This window comes from Chlorocebus sabaeus, chromosome 9, assembly GCF_047675955.1.
Source record: "Chlorocebus sabaeus isolate Y175 chromosome 9, mChlSab1.0.hap1, whole genome shotgun sequence".
NCBI lineage: Eukaryota > Metazoa > Chordata > Mammalia > Primates > Cercopithecidae > Chlorocebus > Chlorocebus sabaeus.
Window position 1 is genome coordinate 65,235,909 of NC_132912.1, and position 25,946 is coordinate 65,261,854.

At 46.2% G+C, this 25,946-nt stretch overlaps 2 protein-coding genes across 5 annotated transcripts; one reads left to right on the top strand and one right to left on the bottom strand.

Moving 5' to 3' along the window:
• The first annotated feature begins 348 nt into the window (after positions 1-348).
• On the top strand, positions 349-6,643 carry COMTD1 (catechol-O-methyltransferase domain containing 1). 4 transcript variants are annotated; one of them, XR_012093979.1, is made up of 8 exons: positions 394-602; positions 716-843; positions 1,088-1,193; positions 1,282-1,400; positions 1,468-1,522; positions 1,708-1,841; positions 5,514-5,630; positions 6,054-6,643. XR_012093979.1 is itself a non-coding variant. In XM_007962921.3 (7 exons), exons 1-7 carry the CDS (start codon positions 509-511, stop codon positions 2,280-2,282), a joined length of 906 nt encoding a protein of 301 aa, XP_007961112.1. In that variant the 5' UTR covers positions 349-508; the 3' UTR covers positions 2,283-2,378. The 4 variants fall into 4 exon arrangements, 3 of the variants coding, with proteins under 3 accessions (XP_007961112.1, XP_072875140.1, XP_007961116.1); XM_007962921.3 differs by lacking the exons at positions 5,514-5,630; positions 6,054-6,643 and adding an exon at positions 2,013-2,378 and having other exon boundaries at positions 349-602; XM_073019039.1 differs by having other exon boundaries at positions 5,514-6,643.
• On the bottom strand, positions 5,055-25,946 carry VDAC2 (voltage dependent anion channel 2). The gene is made up of 10 exons (XM_038009003.2): positions 25,793-25,946; positions 25,542-25,597; positions 24,444-24,512; positions 22,709-22,758; positions 16,949-17,101; positions 16,809-16,861; positions 15,158-15,385; positions 13,736-13,886; positions 6,563-6,620; positions 5,055-5,439 (listed from the first exon to the last, which is right to left on the bottom strand). Exons 2-10 carry the CDS (start codon positions 25,570-25,572, stop codon positions 5,348-5,350), a joined length of 885 nt encoding a protein of 294 aa, XP_037864931.1. The 5' UTR covers positions 25,573-25,597; positions 25,793-25,946; the 3' UTR covers positions 5,055-5,347.

Here is a 25,946-nt window from a genome sequence, read left to right on the forward strand (position 1 = left end):
CCTGAACCCCAACTCGAGGCTGCGTGCCCTCAAACCAGGTCCCTCACTCCTTCAGCCTGATGCTTTGGGGCATCTTGCCCGGGAGGCCTTCAGGAGGCCTTCCCCCTTTAATCTGTATCTCTTGTACTTGTGACTATCTTGTAATTTACACTGGCGCCCTCCACACACAATCCACATATGCCCCAAGGGGCCTCAGAATAAATGGTGGCGAGGAGAAAAAGCATTGGCAGGAGGAGCAATGGACGCAGGCCCCTGGACTGAGGGCAAAGGCGGGAAAATTCAGATCCAGCAGGGGCGCAGTTCCCGGCGCGGCCACCAGATCGCGCCCGGCTCTATCGGGCAGGGCTTGCAGTAAGGCTGTGTGGCCGCCAGATGATGCCCGAGACCACCGCTCCGCGGGCAGTGCCCAGACAAGGTGGAGCCCGGCGGGCCCGCGAGTCCGAAACGTGTCCCAGGAGCTCCAGCGCACGTGACCTGCCACTGCCTCCCGCCGCCTCCTGCCCGCGCCATGACCCAGCCGGTGCCCCGGCTCTCCGTGCCCGCCGCGCTGGCCCTGGGCTCAGCCGCGCTGGGCGCCGCCTTCGCCACTGGCCTCTTCCTGGGTGAGCAGGACCCTGTCCCGGCGGGCGGGCGCAAAGGAGGGCGCGGCGTGGCTCAGGTTAACCCCTGTGGCCGCAGAGCCCTGTACCCTGATCCAGTATCTTCTCCCCGGCAGGAAGGCGGTGCCCCCCATGGCGAGGCCGGCGAGAGCAGTGCCTGCTTCCCCCCGAGGACAGCCCGCTGTGGCAGTATCTTCTGAGCCGCTCCATGCGGGAGCACCCAGCGCTGAGAAGCCTGAGGCTGGTCAGCAGGGCGCGGGACGGGAACGGGCGTCCCTCTCGGGCCCTGCGGGTCCCACGTGGCTGTGTGACCTTGGGCTGGGCCGTGGCCCTCTCTGGGCTTCCGGCTTCCCCGGGCCGGGTGCGGTGGGCGTTCCCGGAGGGTCCATCTCCCAGGCCACGCCCAGAACCGCGCTTTTGGGGGTTTGGGACCACAGGGCGAAGGTGGGTAACCGGCATGGCTGGTGCCACCTTCTCCTTTCACGCAGCTCACCCTGGAGCAGCCGCAGGGGGATTCCATGATGACCTGCGAGCAGGCCCAGCTCTTGGCCAACCTGGCGCGGCTCATCCAGGCCAAGAAGGCGCTGGACCTGGGTAGGGGCACGCGGCCGGGATCCCGGAGGGCCGAGGTTTCTGGGCCGACCCCCACTCTGCTCTGAGCCCGTCTGTGTTCTGGTCCCAGGCACCTTCACGGGCTACTCTGCCCTGGCCCTGGCCCTGGCGCTGCCCGCAGACGGGCGTGTAGTGACCTGCGAGGTGGAAGCGCAGCCCCCGGAGCTGGGGCGACCCCTGTGGAGGCAGGTGAGCGCCCGCGCGTAGCCCCGCAGCCCTTGGCGAGGGCGCAACGGCTGACCCGCTTCCTCCGTAGGCCGAGGCGGAGCACAAGATCGACCTCCGGCTGAAGCCCGCCCTGGAAACCCTGGGTGAGCACCGAAGCGGGAAGGGTTTTGTGGCCATTGCAAACGAGGCCGCTGTGTGGCCGAGCTGTGACTAGGCCTGCGGGTTAAGGGCACGGTCGGCTATCACAGCGCCCGGACCGGCCTGGGAGGGGCCTTAGGGAGGCCGGGGCCGCGGACTCAGCCGCACCTGCCCTCCCTCCCGCTGCAAGACGAACTGCTGGCGGCGGGCGAGGCCGGCACCTTCGACGTGGCCGTGGTGGATGCGGACAAGGAGAACTGCGCTGCCTACTACGAGCGCTGCCTGCAGCTGCTGCGACCCGGAGGCATCCTCGCCGTCCTCAGAGTAAGGGATCCACTGCGGGGGAGGAGAAAGCACCCTCTCGGGGCGGGTCCCCATCTTTTTCCTTGACTCCTCATACCCCAAAACCCCACCCAGTCCAGTCACGTAGGCTCCATCCCCTGCGGGGCTCCGGCCCCAGTAGGTACCCAGGCTTTCCTCCACTTTGGTTCTCAGTCTCCGGCTCTGATCACCTCCCATCCGGGCACCTCCCTCCGAGGTCCCGCCTCCCGCCTGGGCACCTCCCTCCGAGACCCCGCCTCCCACGGCCCGGTTGGCCCCGCCCTCTCGCAGGTCCTGTGGCGCGGGAAGGTGCTGCAACCTCCGAAAGGGGACGTGGCGGCCGAGTGTGTGCGAAACCTAAACGAACGCATCCGGCGGGACGTCAGGGTCTACATCAGCCTCCTGCCCCTGGGCGATGGCCTCACCTTGGCCTTCAAGATCTAGGGCTGGCCCCTAGTGAGCGAGGGAGGGTTGCCTGGGAACCCCAGGAATTGACCCTGAGTTTTAAATTCGAAAATAAAGTGGGGCTGGGACACACGACCTCCTGAGCCTCCGTGTGTGGCGCTGGATGGGGAAGGGAGGGAAGGCCCAGCACAAGACAGCTCCTTCAGTGAAAGGGGCCTTGAGGTTTGTCCCCTCCCTGGCGCCAGGTCTGTGGCCCTACTGCAGGAACCTCCAGCTGGCAGGAGGCAGGTTATGAAGTTTTAATTGGCCTGGCCACATGTAATGGCCAGAGACCCCAGGCTTGTCTCCCTCCTACATCTCTCCCTCAGGGCAGGCGAAGCTCTGGTTCCGTGAAGTTGGGGACTGGTGGAGGGCCACTATGGTGTCTGACAACAGGAAAGAGGATTGCAGGTGCCCACGGGTGTCACTTGTGTGCTTTTGTAGGTGATGCCAGTTCTGCTGGCGGCTTGCTCATATCTTCACAGCACAGTCAGCTCCCCAGCCTCACCTCTCCAGTGGAGGCCCTGGTGGGGGAACATCACCTCTGAGAGCCAGATCAGTTGGCCTGGACCTGAGGACCTCAGGGTTGACTTGAGTATCCCGCCGTCTCCTTGAAATTCTGAAGGAAAGTGAGGGGGATCATTGGCCAGGGAGGCGTGAAGCAAACAAGCCTATAGGTACAGCAGTTGTTACCACACTCCCTAGAGGATGAAGAGAACTTCAGGCTTTCCTGAACCATCTGCCTATGAGGTGAGGTGGAGAAGGAACCAGGCCTTATGGAGCACTTTCGACCCAGGTGCTCTGCTTCTCATTTAAATCTCCCCAACCTCATAGATCTTACCTCTACTGACAGATGAAGGTCAAATTCTTTCCACTGACACTGCCTCAGGCATAAGTGGCATTAGCCTGGAATTCAAGCAGCCTTTGTCGCTACCTGGTAAGCCTCGGTGATGGGAAGTGTCCCTGGAGACTGCTGGAAGCAGGGCTAAAGAGCTAGCTACATGAGGCTGGGTGCAGTGGCTCACGCCTGTAATCCTAGCACTTTGGGAGGTTGAAGCAGGTGGATCATTTGAGGTCACGAGTTCGAGACCAGCCTGGTCAACACAGTGAAACCTGGTCTCTACCAAAAATACAGAAATTAGACAGGTGTATTGGTACACGCCTGTAATCCCAGCTACTCGGGAGGCTGAGGCAGAATTGCTTGAACCCAGGAGGCGGAGGTTGCAGTGAGCCCAGACTGCACCACTGCACTCCAGCCTGAGCAACAGAACGAGACTCTTCTAAAAAAAAAAAAGAAAAAAAAAAAAAAAGCCACATGACCTCACAGCTCCTGGGACACACTTTGCATTTTGGACACTACACAGGACCATGGCTGGAAACCTACACTTTTCTAACTCATGAAAGCATATTAGGATGCACATGAGTGAATAGGTTCAACTTACTCTAAACAGATCCTTGACAAACAGCTAACTCACTTGTGCCACACCTCAGTCTATATCACTGTAGCCACTGCCCAATAAAGGGCCACCTGTTAGCTAAGGGGCAGCAGTCGCCATGACTAGGATTTTTCCCTTTAGAGGACCACCAGCAGTGATTAGTTACCTGTGGGTCTACTTTACACTGTAAGAGTTGCTTTCAGGCCTAGCCTGCATGGACATCTTTTCATGTTTCTCCTCTTACCTGACTCAGGCTGACTCAAATTCTAACCTTCTGTCCCTTAAGTCATGTCTGTCTGGAGAGGGCTTTTCAGAGAACCATGATTCACATGGGCCATTCAAGGCAGTCCCCTAGGACAAAGTGGGACCAGAGGGGTCTTCATGCCCCCAATCCTCCTGTGTGGACAGCTTGCTTGAGCTCTGGTTTCTCACCAGCTTCTTCTCAATCTCAAAGTTTGTAGCATGTATCATTTCTTGGGTGATGAGTCCTTCCATTTTCTTACCCATTTCTTATCAATCAGGCTCTACCATTCTTCAGGTCTACTATTACAGATTTGTTGAACAAATCTTCTCCAGACTTTAATCGTATCATTCCAATTATCTCCTATCAGAAAACTTGCTCCTTCCTACTTTTCCAATCAGAACCACCTATTAATGTCTCATTCGTACCCAGATGAAGGCCAATGCTACACAGCCAAAAGGGGCTGCCTCTGGTCTCCTACCTATACCCACCTTCCAATGTCTGCCTAGAAGGAAATGAGTAATGATCTCTCAGAGTCCCACAGGTTACCCTTACTGTCTACAACTTACTCCTCTTCTGTACGCCTAACACCATCTCACCAAACCAGGACCTACTTTATTTTCCTAGCAGTAGCTCACAGGGGTATGGTGTGTTTGTGTATCTTTTCAGCACCTTCTTTTTCCTTTCAATTATGCAGGGCAATTCTGCACAGACTTACAAACTGAAGAGTGTAAAAGCATGTATCCTCTTATTGTAGTCTTAAAAAGCTCGTGGAATTCTTCTAGGGACACAGAAGATTCTGTGGCACAGATTTAGGTAAAGGGCAAAATACTCACTGGAAAAATTAAATATTGGCTAGCTACCACGGAGATTTGACCCTAGCTGGCAAACGTGGAACTCTGCAAATACTTGGAGCCATTAATTATGTGTACTTGTTTTATTCATAATTTGTCATGTTCTGGGATACCAAAAGTAATAATGGCTGAACTTAACAAAATTTTTAACCTCATCTTAATATCCACTGATCCATCTCATTCAATGGTAATAGTCAATGTTTTCTAAAGGAACATAAAAACAAACATGCACACAATTGCACAGTTTTCATAAAGGTCTATTTCATTATTGGTGGGTAGCGCATTTAACAGTTAAATACATTTAAATAATGTATAGGTGACTGCAGGACTGCAGCATTGGTAACTAGATAACCAATTCAACTAGAAACCAGCTAACAAGGAACTGTCTAAATACTTAAAATACAGCTCTTGTTGAGATCATCCTTTGTTTTGATCATCTTCTTGGGGGGAAAAAAGCCTGCTGCTGGTCACAATGGAAATATATTAAGGCCAAATCTTCTGATATCCATTCCCAAAGGTTATCTTTCAGCTGGATTAAGCCTCCAACTCCAGGGCGAGCCCAAGCTTGTGGCCTCCAGCATTAATGCTCTTTCCGTCTACCAGAGCAGAGAGTGTAAGCTTCACACCTATTAAGACAAACACAAAAACAAAAAACCGTGATGTACCTGGCACTTCACTCAGTCTGAGCCTTCTTTCACAGTCATCCCCAGAAGCCGGCCTGTCACTTCCTCAGCCTGTCAGCTGACCTACTAGTGCTGGCCACCAGAGGGCGCTTGGAAGTATCTGAGACACCAGAAGGACTGGGTTACCATTCTAGGTAAGGCACCAAGTCACAGAGAAATGTTTTAATAACAAGTTCAAGGTGTTCTAGAATATAATGTTGAGTGTACTATCCAGATGAAAAGAGACTAGAGACATAATCATAATTAGATCCTAGAAAGGAAAACCTACAATAAAGACACATTTGGGGACGGGGGTAAATCTGAATATATATTTGGTATCACATTAATGTTAGTTTTCTTAGATGCAACAATGGTATTATGCTTATAAAGAAAAATGTCTTACTCTTAGGATACACATGCTAGGAGCTGCCGTGTCTGTATGTCTGCAAAACATACAGTTTTTTTAAGAAAAGTATGTGAAGTTTCAGAGACATAAAATGTTGTAAATTTTAATAACTGGTCAACATAGGGTAAGGGTATATGATGTTCACTGTACCATTCTTCCAACTTTTCTTTAGGTTTCAAAATCGCCAAAATAAACTTTGGGAAGGAAAATCCTATTTGGAGGGGGGAAAGTCCCCAGTACTTTAACCAGACTCCAAGATGAGTCATGTGCACTGTGAAGTTGGAGAAATGCTGCTCTAGACACAGCATGCTTCAAAATATTATATAAAGTCAACAAGACTATAGACAGAACCAAAGCAATGAATGAACTTTTATCAACAAAATAAAAATTACTTTTATTTTAGAGAGAGAGAGAAAGAAAGAGAAAGGAAGGAAGGAAGGAAGAGAGGGAGGGAGGGAGGGAAAGGAAGGAAGGAAAAGAAAGAAAAAGAGAGCGAAAGAAAGAAAGAAAAAGGAAGGAAGGAAGGAAGGAGAGAGAGTTGTGGCAAAAGGTAAACATGTATTTATTGTACTTTTCTTTCAACTCTTCTGTGTGCTTGAAAGGTCTGAAAAATAAGCTGAAGAATGAAAACTAACTTTTTTAATACTATCAAAACAATCCTACTTTATCAAGAATACTTACCAGGCCTCAGAGTCTGAGTGTAGCCTACTCCAATTAAGCTAGAGTTGTTGACTTTTGCCTAAAATAAAATTCAAAAACAACTGTAAGAAAAATATTTCAGTAGGGACAAAGCCCCTACATGTTTCCCCATCATGTAGTCATGAAGTGTTCAGTTTTATTCACGAGACAATAAAATTCATTATGTATTAAGCCAAACAGAAATGAGTCACTACTTAATTCGTATCCATTCAACTCAAAAATCAAATTGTCAGTAGGACACAATACTCCTGATAGCCACTGGAATGTATCCAAAGACCCCAAACTGTCCGTACAGCATAAGAGCCTAAGCACTCTCATAAAACTCATCTTTGTCGATTCTAGTCTAGCACAACAAAACCAGACCAAATGTGGTACAAATCAGGCTCACTAAAGGTGACACACAGCAGCCTTAAAGTGCAGGGTATAAAGTTTAAATTCATGACTTAGTTACACACATGTAAACTTTCCTACTTTCAGGACTCTTCCTAAAGAACCAAAACCATCAATGTTAAAAAAAAAAAAAATCTCCGAACAAGTAATTCCTCTGAAGAATCAGATCAAACAATCCTTTATCCTCACATTCTCGCACCTCTCATGAATGCCAGTGCCGCTGAGTTCTGGCTGTATGTAACCACTGTGCTTGGGAGGAGGTCCCAGTGAGGTATCATGTACCCATCCAGGCCCCTGCCTTCCTTGCACAATCCTAACATTTCAGGACTTACAGACTTCAAGGGCTGGAAGGAACCCTGAAGAGTAAGACATAGTAAGGAGTAGATTCCTTCTAGTTCCATTCTCTACCACCCCTAACATTATGAAGCCACACCAGAGGCCAGGAACACCTCCCTTCATTTCTAGGGCGTAGGTTGCCTAGACACGCAACTTTGCTTTGCTTTCAGCATTCTGAGGCTACTGTATAAAGGTAACAAACAGCCTATGTGACCAAAACAGATCTCCAAATGATTTGATGTCTATAGTCTTATAATGTGTAACATCCAAAGAGCCCAATCCAGAGAAAGGAATGATGTAACTATACAGACACAAACCACATCCACAACACCTGTATTCACTTGGCACTACAGCCAAATATTCATGAGCTACCAATGACCATCTAAAACAAAAAACAGGCCTGGTGCAGTGGCTGACACCAGTAATCCCAGCACTTTGGGGGCCAAGGCGGGAGGATCACTTGAGCCCAGGAATTCAACAACAGCCTGAGAAACACAGTGAGACCCCTGTCTGTCTGTACAAAATTTTTCTAGCTTGGCAGGATAGTGCACACCTACCCAACTATCGGGGAAGCAGGGGTGAGATGGAAGGATCTCTTGAGCCCAGGTGGCTGAGGGTACAGTGAGCTGTGGTTGCACTAGTGAACTCCAGCCTAGGCAACACAAAGCAAAAAAAAAGAAAAAGAAAAGAAAAAAAAATACCTCACTAATGACCATCCTGTGCCCTACAAATAAGAGCCTCAGACAGCTGAACAGACATTCCTATTATTGGCCGGCGCAATGTTTCACGCCTGTAATCCCAGCACTTTGGGAGGCCGAGGCGGGTAGATCACAAGGTCAGGAAATCAAGACCATCCTGGCTAACACGGTGAAACCCCGTCTCTACTAAAAATACAAAAAATTAGCCGGGGCATGAACCCAGAAGGCGGAGTTTGCAGTGAGCTGAGATTGCACCACTGCACTCTACGCTCGGCGACAGAGTGGGACTCCCATCTCAAAAAAAAAAGAAATTCCTACTATTGGCCAGACTCAGTGGCTCACGCCTGTAATCCCAGCACTTTGGGAGGATCACAAGGTCAGGAGTTCAAGACTAGTCTGGCCAAGATGGTGAAACCCCATCTCTACTAAAACTACAAAAATTAGCCAGGCACAGTGGCAGGCACCTATAATCCCAGCTACTCAGGGGGCTAAGGCAGGAGAATCACTTGAATCCCGGTGGCAGAGGTTGCAGTGAGCAGAGGTTGCAGTGAGCAGAGATCGCACCACTGCACTCCAGCCAGGGTGACAAAGTGAGACTCTGTCTCAAAAAAAAAAAAAAAAAAAAAAAAAATTCCTATTATTTTAAACTCAGTTTCTCCCTCTATACTCTCACAAGGCCTAGGGAGAATTTCCCACACATCAAGCAAACAATTCTGCAGCAGATTCCAGCTAGATGTTCTCTAATTCGATTCTGATACCATCTGGAGAGAGCATTGGATCACACAGGTTCAGCGCTCAGTTTCATAAAACTGCCCCGCCCTCATTTTCAATGCCAATTGAAAGTTCCAGATTGTTTTGCCTCTGTTTCTTACAGACTGGTTATAAATCGGGGTTCCCACAACTCCCTGGGGTTCAATTTCCCAGAGTGGCACAGAGAACTCAGGGAAACACATTTACCAGTTACATAGAATATTTTAAAGGATGTAAATGAACAGCCAGATGAAAAGATACTTATGTATCTTTTCCTTTATAGGTGAGGTCTGGAAGGGTCCCAAGCACAGGAGCTTCCATCCCTGTGAAGCTGGGGTGCCCCATCCTCCCATGACATGAATGTATTATTGTTTACCTTCCTGAAGGCCCCCTGAACTCAGTCCTCTGGGTTTTTATGGAGACTTCATTACAAAGGCACGACTAATTAAATCACTGGTCACTGGCTCAACCTTTAGCTACTATGCCGTCCCCAAGGAAGGTTTGTTCCCTAGCAACCAGCACCCCCTACCATGTGGTCATCTAGGGACTATCCAACAACCACCTCATTAACATAAGTTCGGATGTGGTTGAAAAGGACCCGTTAAAAGTAACAAAATAGCCCAGGGCACAGTGGCTCGTGCCTGTTACCCCAGCACTTTGGGAGCCAAGGCAGGGGGATCACCTGAGGTCAGGGGTTAGAGACCCACCTGGCCAACATGGTGAAACCTCATTTGTACTGAAAATACAAAAATTAGCTGGGCGTGGTGGCAGGCACCTGTCATCCCAGCTACTAGGTAGGCTGAGGCATGAGAACTACTTGAGCCTGGGAAGCGGACTTTGCAGTGAGCAGAGATGGTGCCACTGCACTCCATCCAGCCTGGGTGACAGCAAGATTTCATCTAAAAAAAAAAAAAAACCACAAGACTCTTTCACTTTTATGCTCTGGAGCTGTTTCAGGAACCAAGGACAAATGGCCAAATATCTCAACAAAAGATACTCCTACTGCTCTAGTCACTTGGGAAATTACAAGGGTTACAGAAGCTGTGAGCCAGGAACTGGACAAAAACCAAAATATATACACCATAGTATCATAGGCCACCCCCTGGTTTCAAACAGGGATCCCTTAGAGCAAAAAAGTCCATATATCTGTCAAGGATGTTTACACTTGTTACATTTATGTAACACACGTATCTGCAAGAGTACAAACACAAATATGCTTATCATCTGGAGAAGCTACTGTGGGATAGGGATAGGTTTAAAGAAACAACTAGGCCAGGCGCGGGGGCTCACGTCTGTAATCTCAGCACTTTGGGAGGCTGAGGCGGGCAGATCACCAGAGGTCAGGAGTTTGAGAACAGCCTGGCCAACATGGCGAAACCTCATCTCTACTAAAAATACAAAAATTAGCCAGGCGTGATAGCGGGCACCGCACCTATAATCCCAGCTACTCGGGAGGCTGAGGCACCAGAATGGCTTGAACCCAGGAGGTGGAGGTTGCAGTGAGCCAGGATCACACCACTGCACTCCAGCCTAGATGACAAGAGATTCCATCTCAAAAAAATTTTAAAAACCTAATTTGTCCTATGAAGAGAAAAAAAAAATAGCTCAGCAGTATGAGGAATGTGAGGTATGCAAAATTTATCAGGCCCAGAGAGACGTGAGAATGAGACTTTAGTCACAGGACACACCCCCATGCCCAGGGGAAATTGTTTAAAAACATTTTTTCTTTTTTTTCTTCCTTGTAGTTTCCAGGCTAGCTAGTAAATATCTAAAGTGTTACTGCAAGTTGCACAATGTGACCCTCACCCATTATCTAACATTGTATAACATGAATTCCTGGAATCTGTGATACAAAGAACAATGTATAGCCAATCACTAATCAATGTTATTTCTGTAAACCAAAGAGAATTCCTGCCAAACAACTTTGTATCGGCCCACATCCTGTCCTGGATTTTTGGCCTTTAAAAACCTGTTTGTAACAAAGGCCAAATGGAGCGCAAATCCACTTGGATCTGGGTCTGCTGGGCAGCTGTCCTCATTATGGTGCAAGTAAATTCTTTAAAATTGTATTTTGTGCCTTAGTTTCTTCCTTTAGGTTCACAGAAGCCATTAGAAACATCTTTATCTTCTTCTACCAGCTTTTTCCCCCTTGATCTACTGTTATTTGTACCTTGTGCAGAACTATTCAGGACAGAAATCAGCTGATAGTGAGATCCATTTCCTCCTCAGGCCAGTCACTTTCCATAGGTGTTACATCCTGAGGCGGCTTCAACTCAATTTCACATATGATCATCAATCCGTATTATAAGACTTATTTACACAAGGGAGTTTAATCTTGCCAACAGTATTACCATATGGCAGTATGAGCATGGTACAAAAAAAAATCAGTTTCGTTACAAATCAGTAAGAATTAGAGACACTTGCTTTGCCTTCCCAACAGAAATCTACCCTTCCCCATTTGTCAGCTTTATCTTGATAAGCCTGATTACTGTCCCAGGCAATTTCAGATCACATTTCTCAATGTAATCTCTGACTTCTGACTTTTTAAATTTCTCCAAATTGGGCAAAATACAGCAAATACAGGTCTTAGGGGTACTTTGCCCGAGGTTGGTGGCCAAGGCTTAAGCCAAATGAAATCTGAGTTTGGTCTAGCATCAAGGTACAATCCAGCACTCTTTCACTTTGATTTTAGTGATTACAAATAACAATAATCAAGGACTTATATATTTTGTTTCTTATTGTTTGCACTTCCCCTTATGCACCCAGTGAACCAACTCCCTGGCAGTTGGATCTATCTCCAAATTCCACTGGTAATTTTTAGGTACCTGAGCACAGCACAGTTGTGGCTCCATAGTAGGGGTGACCACCTGACCACCCAGGGGTCAAAAGTTCCTCATTCCCCATCCATTTATCCTTTTTCTTCCTAAACCATGCTTCGATGAGCCACTCTAGCTAGAGCCACTCTAGCAAATCCCAATCCTGACATCTGAGGATACAGAAAAAAACCAACTCAGTTTCTCCTACCATTCTCTCACAACACAGAATGTTTCTGTGACATGTGTGAGGGCTTTCCCCACACACTAAGCAAGCAATAATTTCTGCAGCAGACATTTGGCTAAATGTCCTGTAATTCAATTCAATTCTATCCTGGAGACATCAGATGCCACAGGTTAAGGGCTCAGTCCCACAAGACTGCCCTCCTCCCACTTCAGATGCCAACTGCAAGCCCTAGATTGTTTTAACTGTTTCTGACCTGGCAGCTCTAGAGGTTCCCACAAGCCCCTCCCTTGGGTTCAATTAATTTCCTAGAGCAGGTCACAGAACTCAAGAAATATTGTATTTACATTTACCAATTTTAATAAAGGATATTACAAAGGATACAGATGAAGAGACGTATAGTGCAAAACATAGGAAAGGACACAGCTTCAATGCCCTCTCCAGGCATGCCACCTTCCAGCAACCTCAGCTACCCAGCTCACTGACCTCTGTCCTTGTGGGTTTTCACGAGGCTTCATTATATAGGCATGACTGATTAAACCACTAGCCATTGGTGAACAACTTAACCTTCAGTCCCTCTCCCCACCACCCTCTAATCACACCTTGGTCTCTCCACTGGCCAGCTCCCACACCAGTCAACTCATTAGCATACAAAAAGATACTTAACACTTTGGGGATTCCAAGGATTTTTTAGGAGTTCTATGCCAGGAGAGGGAAGAAAAACCAAATATATACTTCCTAATATCACAAGGAGCATTAAGCAATGCTTCTGGGTACTGCTGAATTGGAGTAGCAGCTAACATTACTAAGTGGGAAAGGCTAGGTATGTTTCCAAACTAATTCCCAGAAGTCACTAAATGACACAGAGGTCCCAACCTGCCTTCCCATTTTAACTATGAACTCCTAGTAGCTGAGATAAGCTTCTTCCACTGACATTAAATCTGTTAAAATGTCACAGACATCAATGCAAATAACAGAATAGTGTGCTGTATGAATCCTGAGGTTTTTATTGCTGTAGTGCAATTAGAAATGGAGAAGGGGGCCAGCCGTGGTGGCTCATGCCTGTAATCCCAGCACTTTCGGAGGCTGAGGCGGGTGGATCACTTGAGGTCAGGAGTTTGAGACAAGTCTGGCCAACAAATCCCGTCTTTACTAAAAAATACAAAAAAATTAGCCAGGTGTGGTGGTGGGCACCTGTCATCTCAGCTACTGGTGAGGCTGAGGCAGAAGAACTGCTTGAACCCAGGAGGTGGAGCTTGCAGTAAGCCAAGATCGCACTACTGCACCCCAGCCTGGGCGACAGAGTGAGACTCCATCTCAAAAAAAAAAAAAAGACAAAGTGATGATTAAAATACTAGCCAGGTGCAGTGGCTCATGCCTGTAATCCCAACAGCCTCCTTTGGGAGGCTGAGACAGGATGACAGCTTGAGCCTAGGATGGGCAACATATGGAAATCCCATCCTTACAAAAAAACATCAAAAAATTAATTGGGAATAGTAGGAGGCTGAGGTTGAACCCAGAATGTCAAGGCTGCAGGGAGTCATGATTGTGCCACTGCAGTCCAGCCTGGACAAAAGAGAGCCTTAAAAAAATGCAGGGAGTCATGATTATGCCACTGCAGTCCAGCCTGGACAAAAGAGAGCCTTAAAAAAAAAAGATTAAAGCACTATTATTTCTGACACGGTAAGAACTACCCAGGGACCAAAACACCAGCTATACCTGGGTTTAGACAGGCCTATGGCTCAAGGTTATCATCAACATTAACTTGGCAGTTTTTGAGATTAAACAAACTCCACGGGCCTGGCCTGGAAATAAAACATCTAACACTGTATTCATCAAAAAAGCAACATTTCAAAATTTAAAGCCAATCTATCTGTAAAGTGGGGACTGTGTGAAATCAGTTCAAATTTTCAACATAATTCAGTATACCCAAAGACTCATTCCCACAACCAAAACCCCCTTCTAAGTCCACAAAAGTACTCACAGAAATGGAAGCAGTGGGATCCAACTGATATTTAGCTGCAATGCCAAAACGAGTGCAGTTGGTACCTGATGTCCAAGCAAGGTTTACTGAAGTGTCAAGATCTTCACATACTTTCTGATAAATTGATCCTCCAAATTCCGTCCCATCATTCCTGTAAGATATTTTAAATTAGTAGATCTAGAATAGACAACGTAATAATGTCTAAGGCACAGGCTGATTTGTAGCATTACATTTAAATAAAAACCACAGCTCAAGTGGGTCTTTAGTGTTCCACTGAAAACTTGCAAGTTTTAACAGGTTTTTTTCCCCAACCCATACCCATACAGGGACTGGTAAAATGAACCACAGAATATCCATTCAGTGGAATTATCACACTGTATTAAACATACAAGAGATTCCCATACAGCCTTTTGGTTATGTATTTCATAAACACATATATATACACACACATATAAAAAGGTGAACCATCACAACGTTAACAAAGATTATATACCTAGCTGGCATGATTACGAGAAATGTAGGTTTTCTTCTTTGTGCTTGTTATTTACCAATAAATTTTTACAATGGAAAGAAAAACATTTTAAGTACTTTTCATATATCTATCTAGTTTGGGCTTAGGTAAAAACACCAGGCTGGATGTAGTGGCTCACGCCGATAATCTCAATACTTTAGGTGGAGGCAGGAGGATCGCTTGAGGTCAGGAGTTTGAGACAAGCCTGGGCAACATAGCAAGACCCCATCTCTATAAAAATAATTAAAAACAAACAAAACAAACAAAAAAACAGCAGCAGCAGCTGGGCACAGTGGCTCACGCCTGTAATCCCAGCAATTTGGGAGGTGGGCAGATCAAGAGGTCAGGAGTTCCAGACCAGCCTCACCAGCATGGTGAAACTCCGTCTCTACCAAAATACAAAAATTAGCCGGGCGTGGTGGCATGCGCCTGTAGTCCCAGCTACTTGGGAGGCTGAGGCAGGAGAACTGTTTGAACCCGGAAGGTGGATGTTGCAGTGAGCTGAGATCGCCACAGAGCAACTCTGTCTCAACAAAAAAAAAAAAGAAAGAAAAAAAAAACCCAACAACAAAACACCATACATTTTAGGCAATCCTATCACGTCAGCATCCCACACATCTTTTAAAATGAATATACTGGTAGCAGTCTGCCAATATCTAATGCCTCGTGTAAAATACAAAGTGCATTAAACCCCATATAAAATGAACATTTACTCTCTCAGCACCAAAGGTCAGATTAACATTCTTTTACTATAAGCTTTCAAGGGGCACCCTAGAAATGACCAAGAATGATTTTGTTTTTAAATGTTAAGAGAAATCCTTTAGGGTGCACTCAGATCAATAAGAGATGACAGACATCAAAATCATCCTCTGAGGGCCTACATCACAGTATCCTATGAAAGAAATACTTACACATTAGTGTGTAGCTGGAAGTCCCCAGTCCTGTAGCCCACTGCAAAGTTATTCCTTGTCAGCTTTGATTTGGCACTGTCAAAGGTCATCTGGTACCCAGCAAGCCAGCCCTCATAACCAAAGACAGCTGAACCATGGATTGCAGGTCCAGCAAAATCAAAGTCAACATCACAACCAAGGTTTATACACTCCCTCTTGTAAGAGGACTTGATTTTACCACTTTTCTTTCTGGAAAAAGAACAAACTGACGTCACTGGGAAAAATGTACACACACTTATGCACAAGAGAGCACAAAACAGACTTAAATGAACTGCAGTATGACCAGGGAGTAAAAACCAGCAATACAATAACGGAGTAAAAAAATCATCTCAATGAACTACAAGACAAGGACACATGAGGCAACTGGATGGCCATCTAGAACTGCTTTGCAGAATTAACAATCATTCACAAAAGCCTGTTAGAAACACATTAATTGCCCAAGTTAGTGCAACAACGAAGAGGCAAATATTGGAAGGCAAGCCAATGATAGCAACCATAGTATTCTAAAAGCAGATACAGGCCAGGCATGGTGGCTCCCGCCTAAAATCTCAGCACTTTGGGAGGCTGAGGCGGGTGGATCACCTAAGGTCAGGAGTTCAAGACCAGCCTGGCCAGCATGGTGAAACCCCATCTCTACTAAAAATACAAAAAAAAAATTAGCCAGGCATGGTGGCACATGCCTGTAATCCCAGCTACTCAGAAGGCTGAGGCAGGAGAATCGCTTGAACCCAGCAAGCAAAGATTGCAGTGAGCCAAGATTGCACCATTGCACTCCAGCCTGGGTGACAGAGAATAAATAAATAGGCTGGGAGCGGTGGCTCACACCTGTAATCCCAGCACTCTGGGAGGCCACAGCAGGCAGATCACAAAGTCAGGAGTTCAAGACCAGCCTGACCAACATGGTGAAATCCTGTCTCTACTAAAAATACAAAAATTAGGCGGGCGTGGTGGCACACTGCCTGTAATCCCAGCTACTCAGGAGTTTGAGGCAGTAGAATTACTTGAACCCGGGAGGCGGAGGCTGCAGTGAGCCAAGATCACGCCACTACACTCCAGCCTGGGTGACAGAGTGAGACTCTGTCTCAAATAAAAATAAAAATAAATAAAAATAAATAAAATAAAACAAAACAAAACAAAACAAAATAAAATAGATGCAATAAAATATGAAAAAAAAAAAAAAAAATGGCCAGGTGCGGTGACTCATGCCTGTAATCCCACCATTTTGGGAGGCCAACGCAGGCAGATCACCTGAGGTCATTAGTTCCAGAACAGCCTGGCCAACAAGGCGAAACCCTACCTCTACTAAAAATACAAAAATTAGCTGGGCGTGGTGGCGTGCGCCTGTAGTCCCTGCTACTCAGGGAGGCTGAGGCAGAAGAATCGCTTGAACCTGGGAGGTGGAGGTTGCAGTGAGCCAAGATGATGCCACCACATTCCAGTCTGGGTGACACAGAGAAGACTCCATCTCAAATAAATAAATAAAAGCAGATACAGAGATTTCACCACCACAAGGTAGCTTAATAAGCTATCAAACAGTAAAGGTACACCTTTTCTAAATACACAAAAGAGAAATGCTTTTAAATGTAATACAGATAAAAATGTCTGTGCTTACCCTGTGTTTGGTGAGAAGGTAGTATCAAATGTCAGTTTCAAACCTTGACAAATCTATTTTGAAAGAAAAGTAATTTGCTTTCTTTTTTTGAAATACAAAAATAATTAATAAAATTAATACTAAAATTTTCAAAATGTTACCTGGTCTTCAATTGCGATTTCTGTTCCCAGAGTGTTATCAGTGTTCCACTTTTCTGTGAAAGTCAGACCATACTCACACCACTTGTATTTGGTCTCCAAGGTCCCAGTAACTTTACCAGTGTCTGTATTAGATGAACCAGACGTTGAAAATTCCTAACAAGACAATCAATAACTTCATGAACATTCTCATAAGCCTAGAATTCATCACTAACTTACAAACACACACACACACACACACACAAACCCGCTGAAACATTTGGTAAATTCATGAATCCTCCTTTTTCTAGGTTCCTGAACACTCGTATCCCTCTGCACTGTGCTACTCTCTGAAGCTTATATAAGAGTGACAAGCCTTTGAGCAACTGACTGCCACTTTACATACAGCTGACACTTCTAATCAATCACAAGTTCATCTGTAGTGAATTCTCAAGTGAACAAACTGTACACCCCCATTTTTTTTTTTTTTTTGAGACCGAGTCCCGCTCTGTCGCCACGCTGGAATGCAGTGGCATGATCTCGGCTTACTGCAACCTCCGCCTTCCAGGTTAAAGTGATTCTCCTGCCTCAGCCTCCCAAGTAGCTGGGATTACAGGTGCCCGCCACCACGCCCAGCTGATTTTTGTATTTTTAGTAGAGATGGGGTTTCACTATGTTGGCCAGGCTGGTCTCCAACTCCTGACCTCAGGTGATCCACCATCTCGGGCTCCCAAAGTGCTCGGATTACAAACCTGAGCCACTGCGCCCAGCCAACTGTACATCTTTTAAGGAAGGTTTTGCTAAGGTGATTTTATTTGGGATTCAAAAGTCAGCGGGAAACTGAGAGTGGCAGCTCACGCCTATGATCCCAGCACTTAGAGACCAGCCTGGGCAACATAGCAAGACGCCATCTCTACAAAAATTAAGAAACCAGCTCAGCGTGGTGGTGTGCACCTGTAGTCCCAGCTACTCAGGAGGCCAAGGTGGGAAGATTGCTTGAGCCTGGGAGGTCCAAGTTGCAGTGAGCCATAATCCCACCATTGCACTCAGCATGGGTGACACAGTGAGACCCTGTCTAAAAATAATAATGTGCCAATCCCTGGTTGCACACGAACTGAAAAAGAAAAAATATGGAGGGCTTATCTGAATTTTTGTTTGTCTGTCTGAGACAGCATCTTGCCTCTGTCACCCAAGCTGGAGCACAGTGGTGTGTGATCACAGCTCGCTGCAGCCTCAACCTCCCAGGCTCAAGTGATCCACATACCTCAGCCTCCTGAGTAGCTGGGATCACAAGCATCACCACGCCATGCCTAAGGAAGACAGCTGATGTGAAAATAATAAAGAGACTACAGCCAGAAATTGTGGTATCTGCAGAGTGAGAAATATCAAAAACTGTATCAACAGGAGGAAAGGGCAGTCATCCTTCTCTCAGAAAATAGAACGTTTGTATAACTATTGCTCTGCTGATAGAGACAAATCCTCAGGTCTTATATATACTCTCCTAAATTAGATCCTTTCATTAACAGGAATTTCAAGTCAAAGCATAGCCCTCAATACCTACACTAAAAAGCACTGGATTGGCTGGGCACAGTGGGTCACACCTGTAATACCAGCACTTCAGGAGGCTGAGGCGGGACAATCACTTGAGGTAGGGAGTTTGAGACCAGCCTAGCCAAAATGGTGAAACCCCATCTCTACTAAACATACAAAAATTAGCCAGGCATGGTGGTGCATCCCTGTAATCCCAGCACTCAGTAGTCTGAGGCAGGAGAATCACTTGAACTCGAGAGCCTGAGGTTGCAGTGAGCCAAGATGGTGCCACAGCACTCTAACTTGGTGATGGAGTGAGTGAGACTCCATCTCCAATTAAAAAAAAAAAGCATTGGATTGGCCAGGCACAGTGGCACACGCGTGTAATCCCAGCACTTTGGGAGGCCGAGGCGGGCAGATCACGAGGTCAGGAGATGGAGACCATCCTGGCTAACACGGTAAAACCCCATCTCTATTAAAATACAAAAAATTAGCTGGGTGTGGGGGTGGGCACCTGTAGGCAGAAGAATGGTACGAACCCAGGAGGCAGAGCTTGCAGTGAGCTGAGATCGCGCCACTGCACTCCAACCTGGGTGACAGAGCGAGACTCCATCTCAAAAAAAAAAAAAAAAAAAAAAGCACTGGATCCTGTTAGGAAAGAACACTGGATATAAAAATTGGGAGTTCTGATGTCTAGTTCTTCATGTCATTTACTAAACACATCACACTGGGCAGGACACACTTTTTGTTTTGTTTTTTTTTTTGGAGACAGGGTCTCACTGTCGCCCAGGTTGGAGTACAGTGCCACAGGCACAGCTCACTGCAGCCTCAAACTCCTGGGCTGAAGCGAAGCGATCCTGCTATCTCAGCCTCCCAAATAGCTGGGACTTCAGGTGCCCACCAACAAGCACAGCAAATTTTTAAATTTTTTTGTAGAGACGGGGTCTCGCTATGTTGCCCAGGTTAGTCTCAGAACTCCTGGGCTCAAATTATCCTCCTGCCTTGGCCTCCCAAAGCGCTGGGATGACAGGAATGAGCCACTGTGACCAGCCTCACTTACCTTTTTTGGGTCTGTTTCTGCAACTATAATTACAAAGCTTACCTCCGGATGATTAAATTGAACTGATACTGTGAAAGTTTGTACATTTTCATATGCTCCGCAGAAAAGGAAAGCATTATTAAAACAATATACATGGAACAGGTTCTTCTAGCAGATAGTTTGAATGGGGAATGTGTGAGTAGCTATTTTTAATCCTGAATGACATTAATGACTCTTGGGGCCCCACCCACTGCCATCCATCAGCCCATAGATCAAGAGCCAGCCTATATACACATGCCAAGGAAGCCTCAAGAAACAAAGCCAATACCACCCTGTGGGACCAGAGTTGGGCCAGATTACAGCTCATGCCCTTTACCACCAGACATTTTGGCTTCTACATTCTGGGGCGGCCTCAGTAGCTTTGCAGTTCAGGTAAGAAAACAGAGCCAGGTATTAATGGGACTTATCCGGGGCCAGAGACAAACTACAGGATCAATACCACAGCTGTTCAATTACATGTATTAAATGTGAGTAAAAACATGCTACATCTAATCCAGCTCCTATACATCCTTCATGCTCTTAAACCTACTTCCATAAAACTTTCCCTAACCCTATACACAATAATCTATTCCTTTCCAACAAAGACTTGGTTTATCAAACAATCTAGTATTTGATATTAATTATCTCAGTATTCTCAGTTTATTTTCTCTCTCCAACTAGAAAGTAAGCTTTTTAAACACGAGGACTGAGTCTTTTTTAGAAGGCCCTTTGTGTTTCAACAAATACGCTAGGGGCCTCAATAGACTAACAATAGGAACATTAAAAAACACACTAAATCACTGCGCTGTAACCTGTTAACTTGGCGAAATAAGTCATTCAATCATAACTAAACACCTAGGCTTCCTTTCAGACCAAAGAAAACAAGTGACAGATACGATCAATGTAAAACCCCAGAAATCCAACAGGCCTAGGCTTTTAAACAACTACAGGCCGAGCGCTGTGGCTCACGCCTGCAATCCCAGCACTTTCGAATCACTTGAGGTCAGGAGTTTGAGACCAGACTGGCCAACATGGCAAAACCCTGTTTCTACTAAAAATACAAGAATTAGCAGGGCATGGTGACAAGCACCTGTAATCCCAGCTACTTGGGAGGCTGAGGTTGAGGCAGGAGAATCGCTTGAACCTGGGAGGTGGAGGTTGCAGTGAGCTGAGATCATGCCACTGCATTCCAGCCTGGGCGACAGAGCAAGACTGCGTCTCGGTGGGGGGGGGGGGGGGGGGGGGGACAAAGAAAGAAACCACAATACGATTAATTTAAATAAATATCAGTTGTATGCACTACATCAAAAATGTCTATACAGGCCAGGCATGGTGGTTCATGCCAGTAATCCTAGCACTTTGGGAGCCTGAGGCGGGCAGATCACGAGGTCAGGAGATCGAGACCATCCTGGCTAACATGGTGAAACCCCGTCTCTACTAAAAACACAAAAAAATTAGATGGGTGTGGTGGTGGCCAGTGCCTGTAGTTTCAGCTACTCAGGAGGCTGAGGCAAGAGAATGGCGTGAACCTGGGAGATGGAGCTTGCAGTGAGCCGAGATCATGCCACTGCACTCCAGCCTGGGTGACAGTGCGAGACTCAGTCTCAAAAAAAAAAAAAGTCTCTCTCTCTCTATATATATACACACACATACGTACATCAAAATAACCTATAGTATTCTAATATGCACACACTTATACCCACCCCGAAATAATCTCAAAACAAAAATTTTTAGAGTAAAAAAAATTGCACAAAGTTAAATTTTACTAGCTGGGCATGGTGGCTCACATCTGTAATCCCAGCGCTTTGGGAGGTCAATCCAAGGCAGGTGGATCACTTGAGCTCAGGAGTTCAAGACCAGCCTGGGCCACACGGCAAAACGTCATCTCTAGAAAAACTATAAAAAATACTCAGGCATGATGATAGGGCCTATACTCCCAGATGCTTGGGCGGCTGACGTGGGAAGATTGCTTGAGGCTGCAGTGAGCTGAGACTGTGCCACTGCACTCCAGTCTGGGCAACAGAGTGAGACCCTGTCTCAAAGAAAGTTAAATTTTACTTTATCCCCTTTGTAACAGTTCACTCAACTATCAAGACACCAAAATACCAAAATATTAACCTCTTTAAAAAATATTCTTGGCCAGGCACAGTGGTTCACGCCTATAATCCCAGCACTTTGGGAGGCTGAGGCGGGCGGATCAAAAGGTTAGGAGTTCAAGACCAGCCTGACCAACATAGTGAAACCCTGTCTCTACTAAAAATACAAAAATTAGCTGGGCATGGTGGCAGTACCAGCTAATCGGGAGGCTGAGGCAGGAGAATGGCATGAACCTGGGAGGCGGAGGTTGCAGTGAGCCAAGCCGTGTCACTGCACTCCAGCCTGGGCAACAGAGTGAGACTCCATCTCAAAAAAACAAAAAAAAGTCTTGGCCGGGCATGGTGACTCACACCTGTAATCCCAGCACTCTCCGGGGCCGAGGTGGGTGGATCACCTGAGGTCAAGAGTTGGAGACCAGCCTGGCCAACATGGTGAAACCCCAGCTCTACTAAAAATATGAAAATCAGTCAGGCAGGGTGGTGGGCACCTGTAATTCCAGCCACTAGAGAGGCTGAGGCAGGAGAAACACCTGAACTCAGGAGGCAGAGGTTGCAGCGAGCCACGATCACACCACTGCACACCAGTCTAAGTGACAGAGTGAGACTCCATCTCAAAAAAAAATTCAGATCAGGACTCCCTAAACTCACAAAATACATGTGGAAATCTTCTCCAGGGAGAACTTCTAGAAAATGGACATTATATAAATGATTAGTGCACATTATATAAATGATTAATGAGTTCCTGATAATTTTATGCCCATAACTGACGAGCATTGTTGACAAAGGGTTACAAAAAAGTCTCATGGGTTCCCTGCTTTCAAATGTGTAATCTTACTGAGTAAAGAATACCACCTGACTGGTCTTTCCTAAGTTCCTTGTACATACATAACACGACAAAAGACCACATGAAAATCAGAAATCACATTCAAGACCAAAATAAATCAGGTTACAAGCAAATCTCTTAAACTTAACTTCCGCCTCTTCTTAAAACAGGTAGACATCTTTCACTTATGACCATTTTACGAGTTGAAAAATTGGGGTATAAAGGTTCAATAAAACTTATTCAACAGTAACACTCACCACGCCACTGCAAGACTTTGTTTTCACATCCAGTTTCACCAACCCAAAACCTTCAACAAATAGAGAGCAAAAGAAACAAAATGATTATTTTGTATGAAAGATGCATAGCAATTGTTGACTATACATAAATAAAAAAAGATTCCACATATTCAGAGGTGGATAAAAATGTGTTAATATACAATATTTAAATGAAATTGTTACAAATTCATCTTTTGTAAACTGGCTTATAAAGGGCAGAATTATCCCTATGCTGCTTTGTCTAGTTTTTTGGTAGTTGGTACACAAAAGAATGCTTTCAAACTGTTCTTTTTTTTTTGAGACAGAGTCTCACTCTGCCGCCCCGGCTGGAGTGCAATGGCACGATCTCGGCTCACTGCAATCTCCGCCTCCCACGTTCCAGCGATTCTCCTGCCTCAGTCTCCCGAGTAGTTGGGACTACAGGTGCGTGCCACCACATCCGGCTAATTGTTTGCATTTTTAGTAGAGATGGGGTTTCATCATGTTAGCCAGGATGGTGTCAATCTCCTGATCTCATGATCTGCCCACCTCCACCTCCGAAAGTGCTAGGATTATACGCGAGAGCAAACACGCCCAGCCCCCAAACTATTCTTAAATATCAGATTTAAAAACCATTCAACTTAAATCTCAGAATAGCTAATAACTTATCATGATATGGCTGGGTGCGGTGGCTCATGCCTGGAATCCTAGCTCTTCAGGAAGTTAAGGTGGGTGGATTACTTGAGATCAGGAGTTCAAAACCAGCCTGGCCAACATGGTGAAACCTCATCTCTACTAAAAATGCAAAAAAAAAAAAAAAAAGCCAGGCATGGTGGCGCATGCCTGTAATCCCAGTTACCAGAGAGGCTGAGGCAGGAGAATTGCTGGAACCCAGGAGGCAGAGGCTACAGTGAGCCAAGACCACGCCACTGCACTCCAGCCTGGGCAACAGAGCGAGACTCTGTCTCAAAAAAACACAAAAACAAAAACAAAACCAATTTATCATAATACAGCAATGGGGTATTTCCAACAATCTAAATAAAGGGGGGGATGGTATGGAACAAAATCTTAAAAAAAACTCAAATTTACCTGAAAAAGCTCATAACTCTGGAAAGTACTAGGAGTCACCACAAAAGCAACACAGTAATATATCATAACTCTAGTCAACCAAGACCTAAGCTATAACTGAAAAAAATTAAAGCACAAGTCGCTTTTTCTTAAAGGCTCAAATCCTCTAACTACAGTTTTAAAAAATTTTGGGAAATTGGGGGAGGGGGATGTAGACTGTAAAAGAACTATTTTCACAGAAGTTTAATGTAAGCATCTTAAGTTTCTAACAGAAGAATTAAAACAAGGCTGGGCACAGTGGCTCATGCCTATAATGTAATCCAACCAGGCTTTGAGAGGCCACTGTGTTTACTGGGTAACACAGTGAGACGCCACCTCTACGAAAAATAAAAAAATTAGCCAAGTGTGGCAGAGTGTGCCTGTAGTCCCAGCTACTTGGGACTTGGGAGGCTGAGGAAAGATGATCGCTTGAGTCCAGGAGGTCCAGGCTGCAGTGAGGTATGATCGTGCCACTGCGTCCAGCCTGGGCAACAGGCTCAAAAAAATAAGTAAGTCTAAATTTAAAGCAGCAAGATATTTGCAATTTGCAACGATTAATCTGATTTTACTAAGCAACCCAAACATACATTTTCACCCTTTATCTAACACGTTTTAAAAATAAGGTTCTTACCAAATCCTTTGTTGAAAATATCTCTGGCAGCTTTGCCAAGGTCAGCATATGATGGAGGAATACACATTGCTGGTAGAAAAAAACATTCCAGTGTTAATGTCTCTATTCTCCCATCTTCTGTCCAAGAAGTAGAGTATGACCCACTGCTGATATCAAAATTCAAGCAATCCCATTTGTTGGAATTATGTTTTTTATCTGGTCAGGAGCTACACTAAAACTATAACGACCTATAAAGGAGATACCACCAACGAATTATTTCTAAAATAGATAACCATGGTTATACAAAGTTGGGAAATTCGTTCCAAAATAGAAAAACAGTCTATTACCTACAGCCTCACTTCCTAGGACTGGACAGGTACAAAGAAACAAGTATTTGTGTGCATGGATATGTATCTGCCAAAATTCACTAAGATGAGCTGACTGAACTAAATTAGATAAAATCAAAACCTAAGACTAGGCCCTGTCCCTGATGCGTCGTTTAATATCTTCACTGAGGTGAAAACCAACATCCTGGAGTGGGAAGAGAACTTAATACTCTGAGAATTTAAATATTGAAACTTTGAAAAAATACTGCCATCTGTGTTTCATTCAAATGTCTGTATCAACTAAATATCAAATGGCGCTTCAAACTTACTAATATGACTCTCAAGTCCTTAGCCAATGCTGTGCTGCTTAAGGGCAGGCAATCTGAGCTCATTACACCAGCTCATTCATTCCACAAAGCACGTCCACGCCCTTAGGAGCACATGTAATGACCTTGTGCTCTCACAAGGACTGCTACTTCCTCTAGAAAAGTGACTGATCCCATCCTCCAAAGCGGAATCCCCAATTAATAACTTTTACTTCTGTACGTCAAAGACACGTACAAAAGCTGAAAGTCCAAGCGGCCACAGACCAACTCCCCGGGCCTTGTTCCCCTATTTGAAATCCAGCAGCCCAGCCCCTTCTCGGCAGAGGTGGTCAGACGGTAAGGCGACCACCAAAAGCAGCCGAATTTCCAAGTCCTCGGAAAGACAGAGGGAAACAAACTGCGGGTTTCTGGTCGACAGGCTTCGACTCCCCGCCGCCCCATCCGGCAGAGATCCCTGCTCTACTTACGCCGCGCGCAAGTCTGTCCGTAGGTCGCCATTGCGAGGCCGTGGGAAGAGGGGAATCTGCGGGAGGGACAAGAAGTGCGGTCAGCTGGGGTCAAAGGGCCAAAGGGAGGTCCCGGGCAGAGAGGGGCGAGGGGCCGCGGGGCAGCGCGGCCATCTTAGGAAGCCAGGGCCGACCCCAAGTCCGGCGCAGGCCTCCCGCTTGGCTGAAGCGGCCTAGGCCCCTGGGTCGGCGTGAGGCGGGCGCGGCGGTACCTGGTGGTCTCCTGAGGGGGGCCGCAGCCACCGCTCCGCTAGCTGCTGAAGCCGCTCGTCACGCTCACGGTCGGGCTGCAGCTGCAGCGGCTGGAGGGCGAAGTGAAGGAGACACCGTTCCGCCCGCCGCAACCCTGTCCTCTCCCAGCCAGGA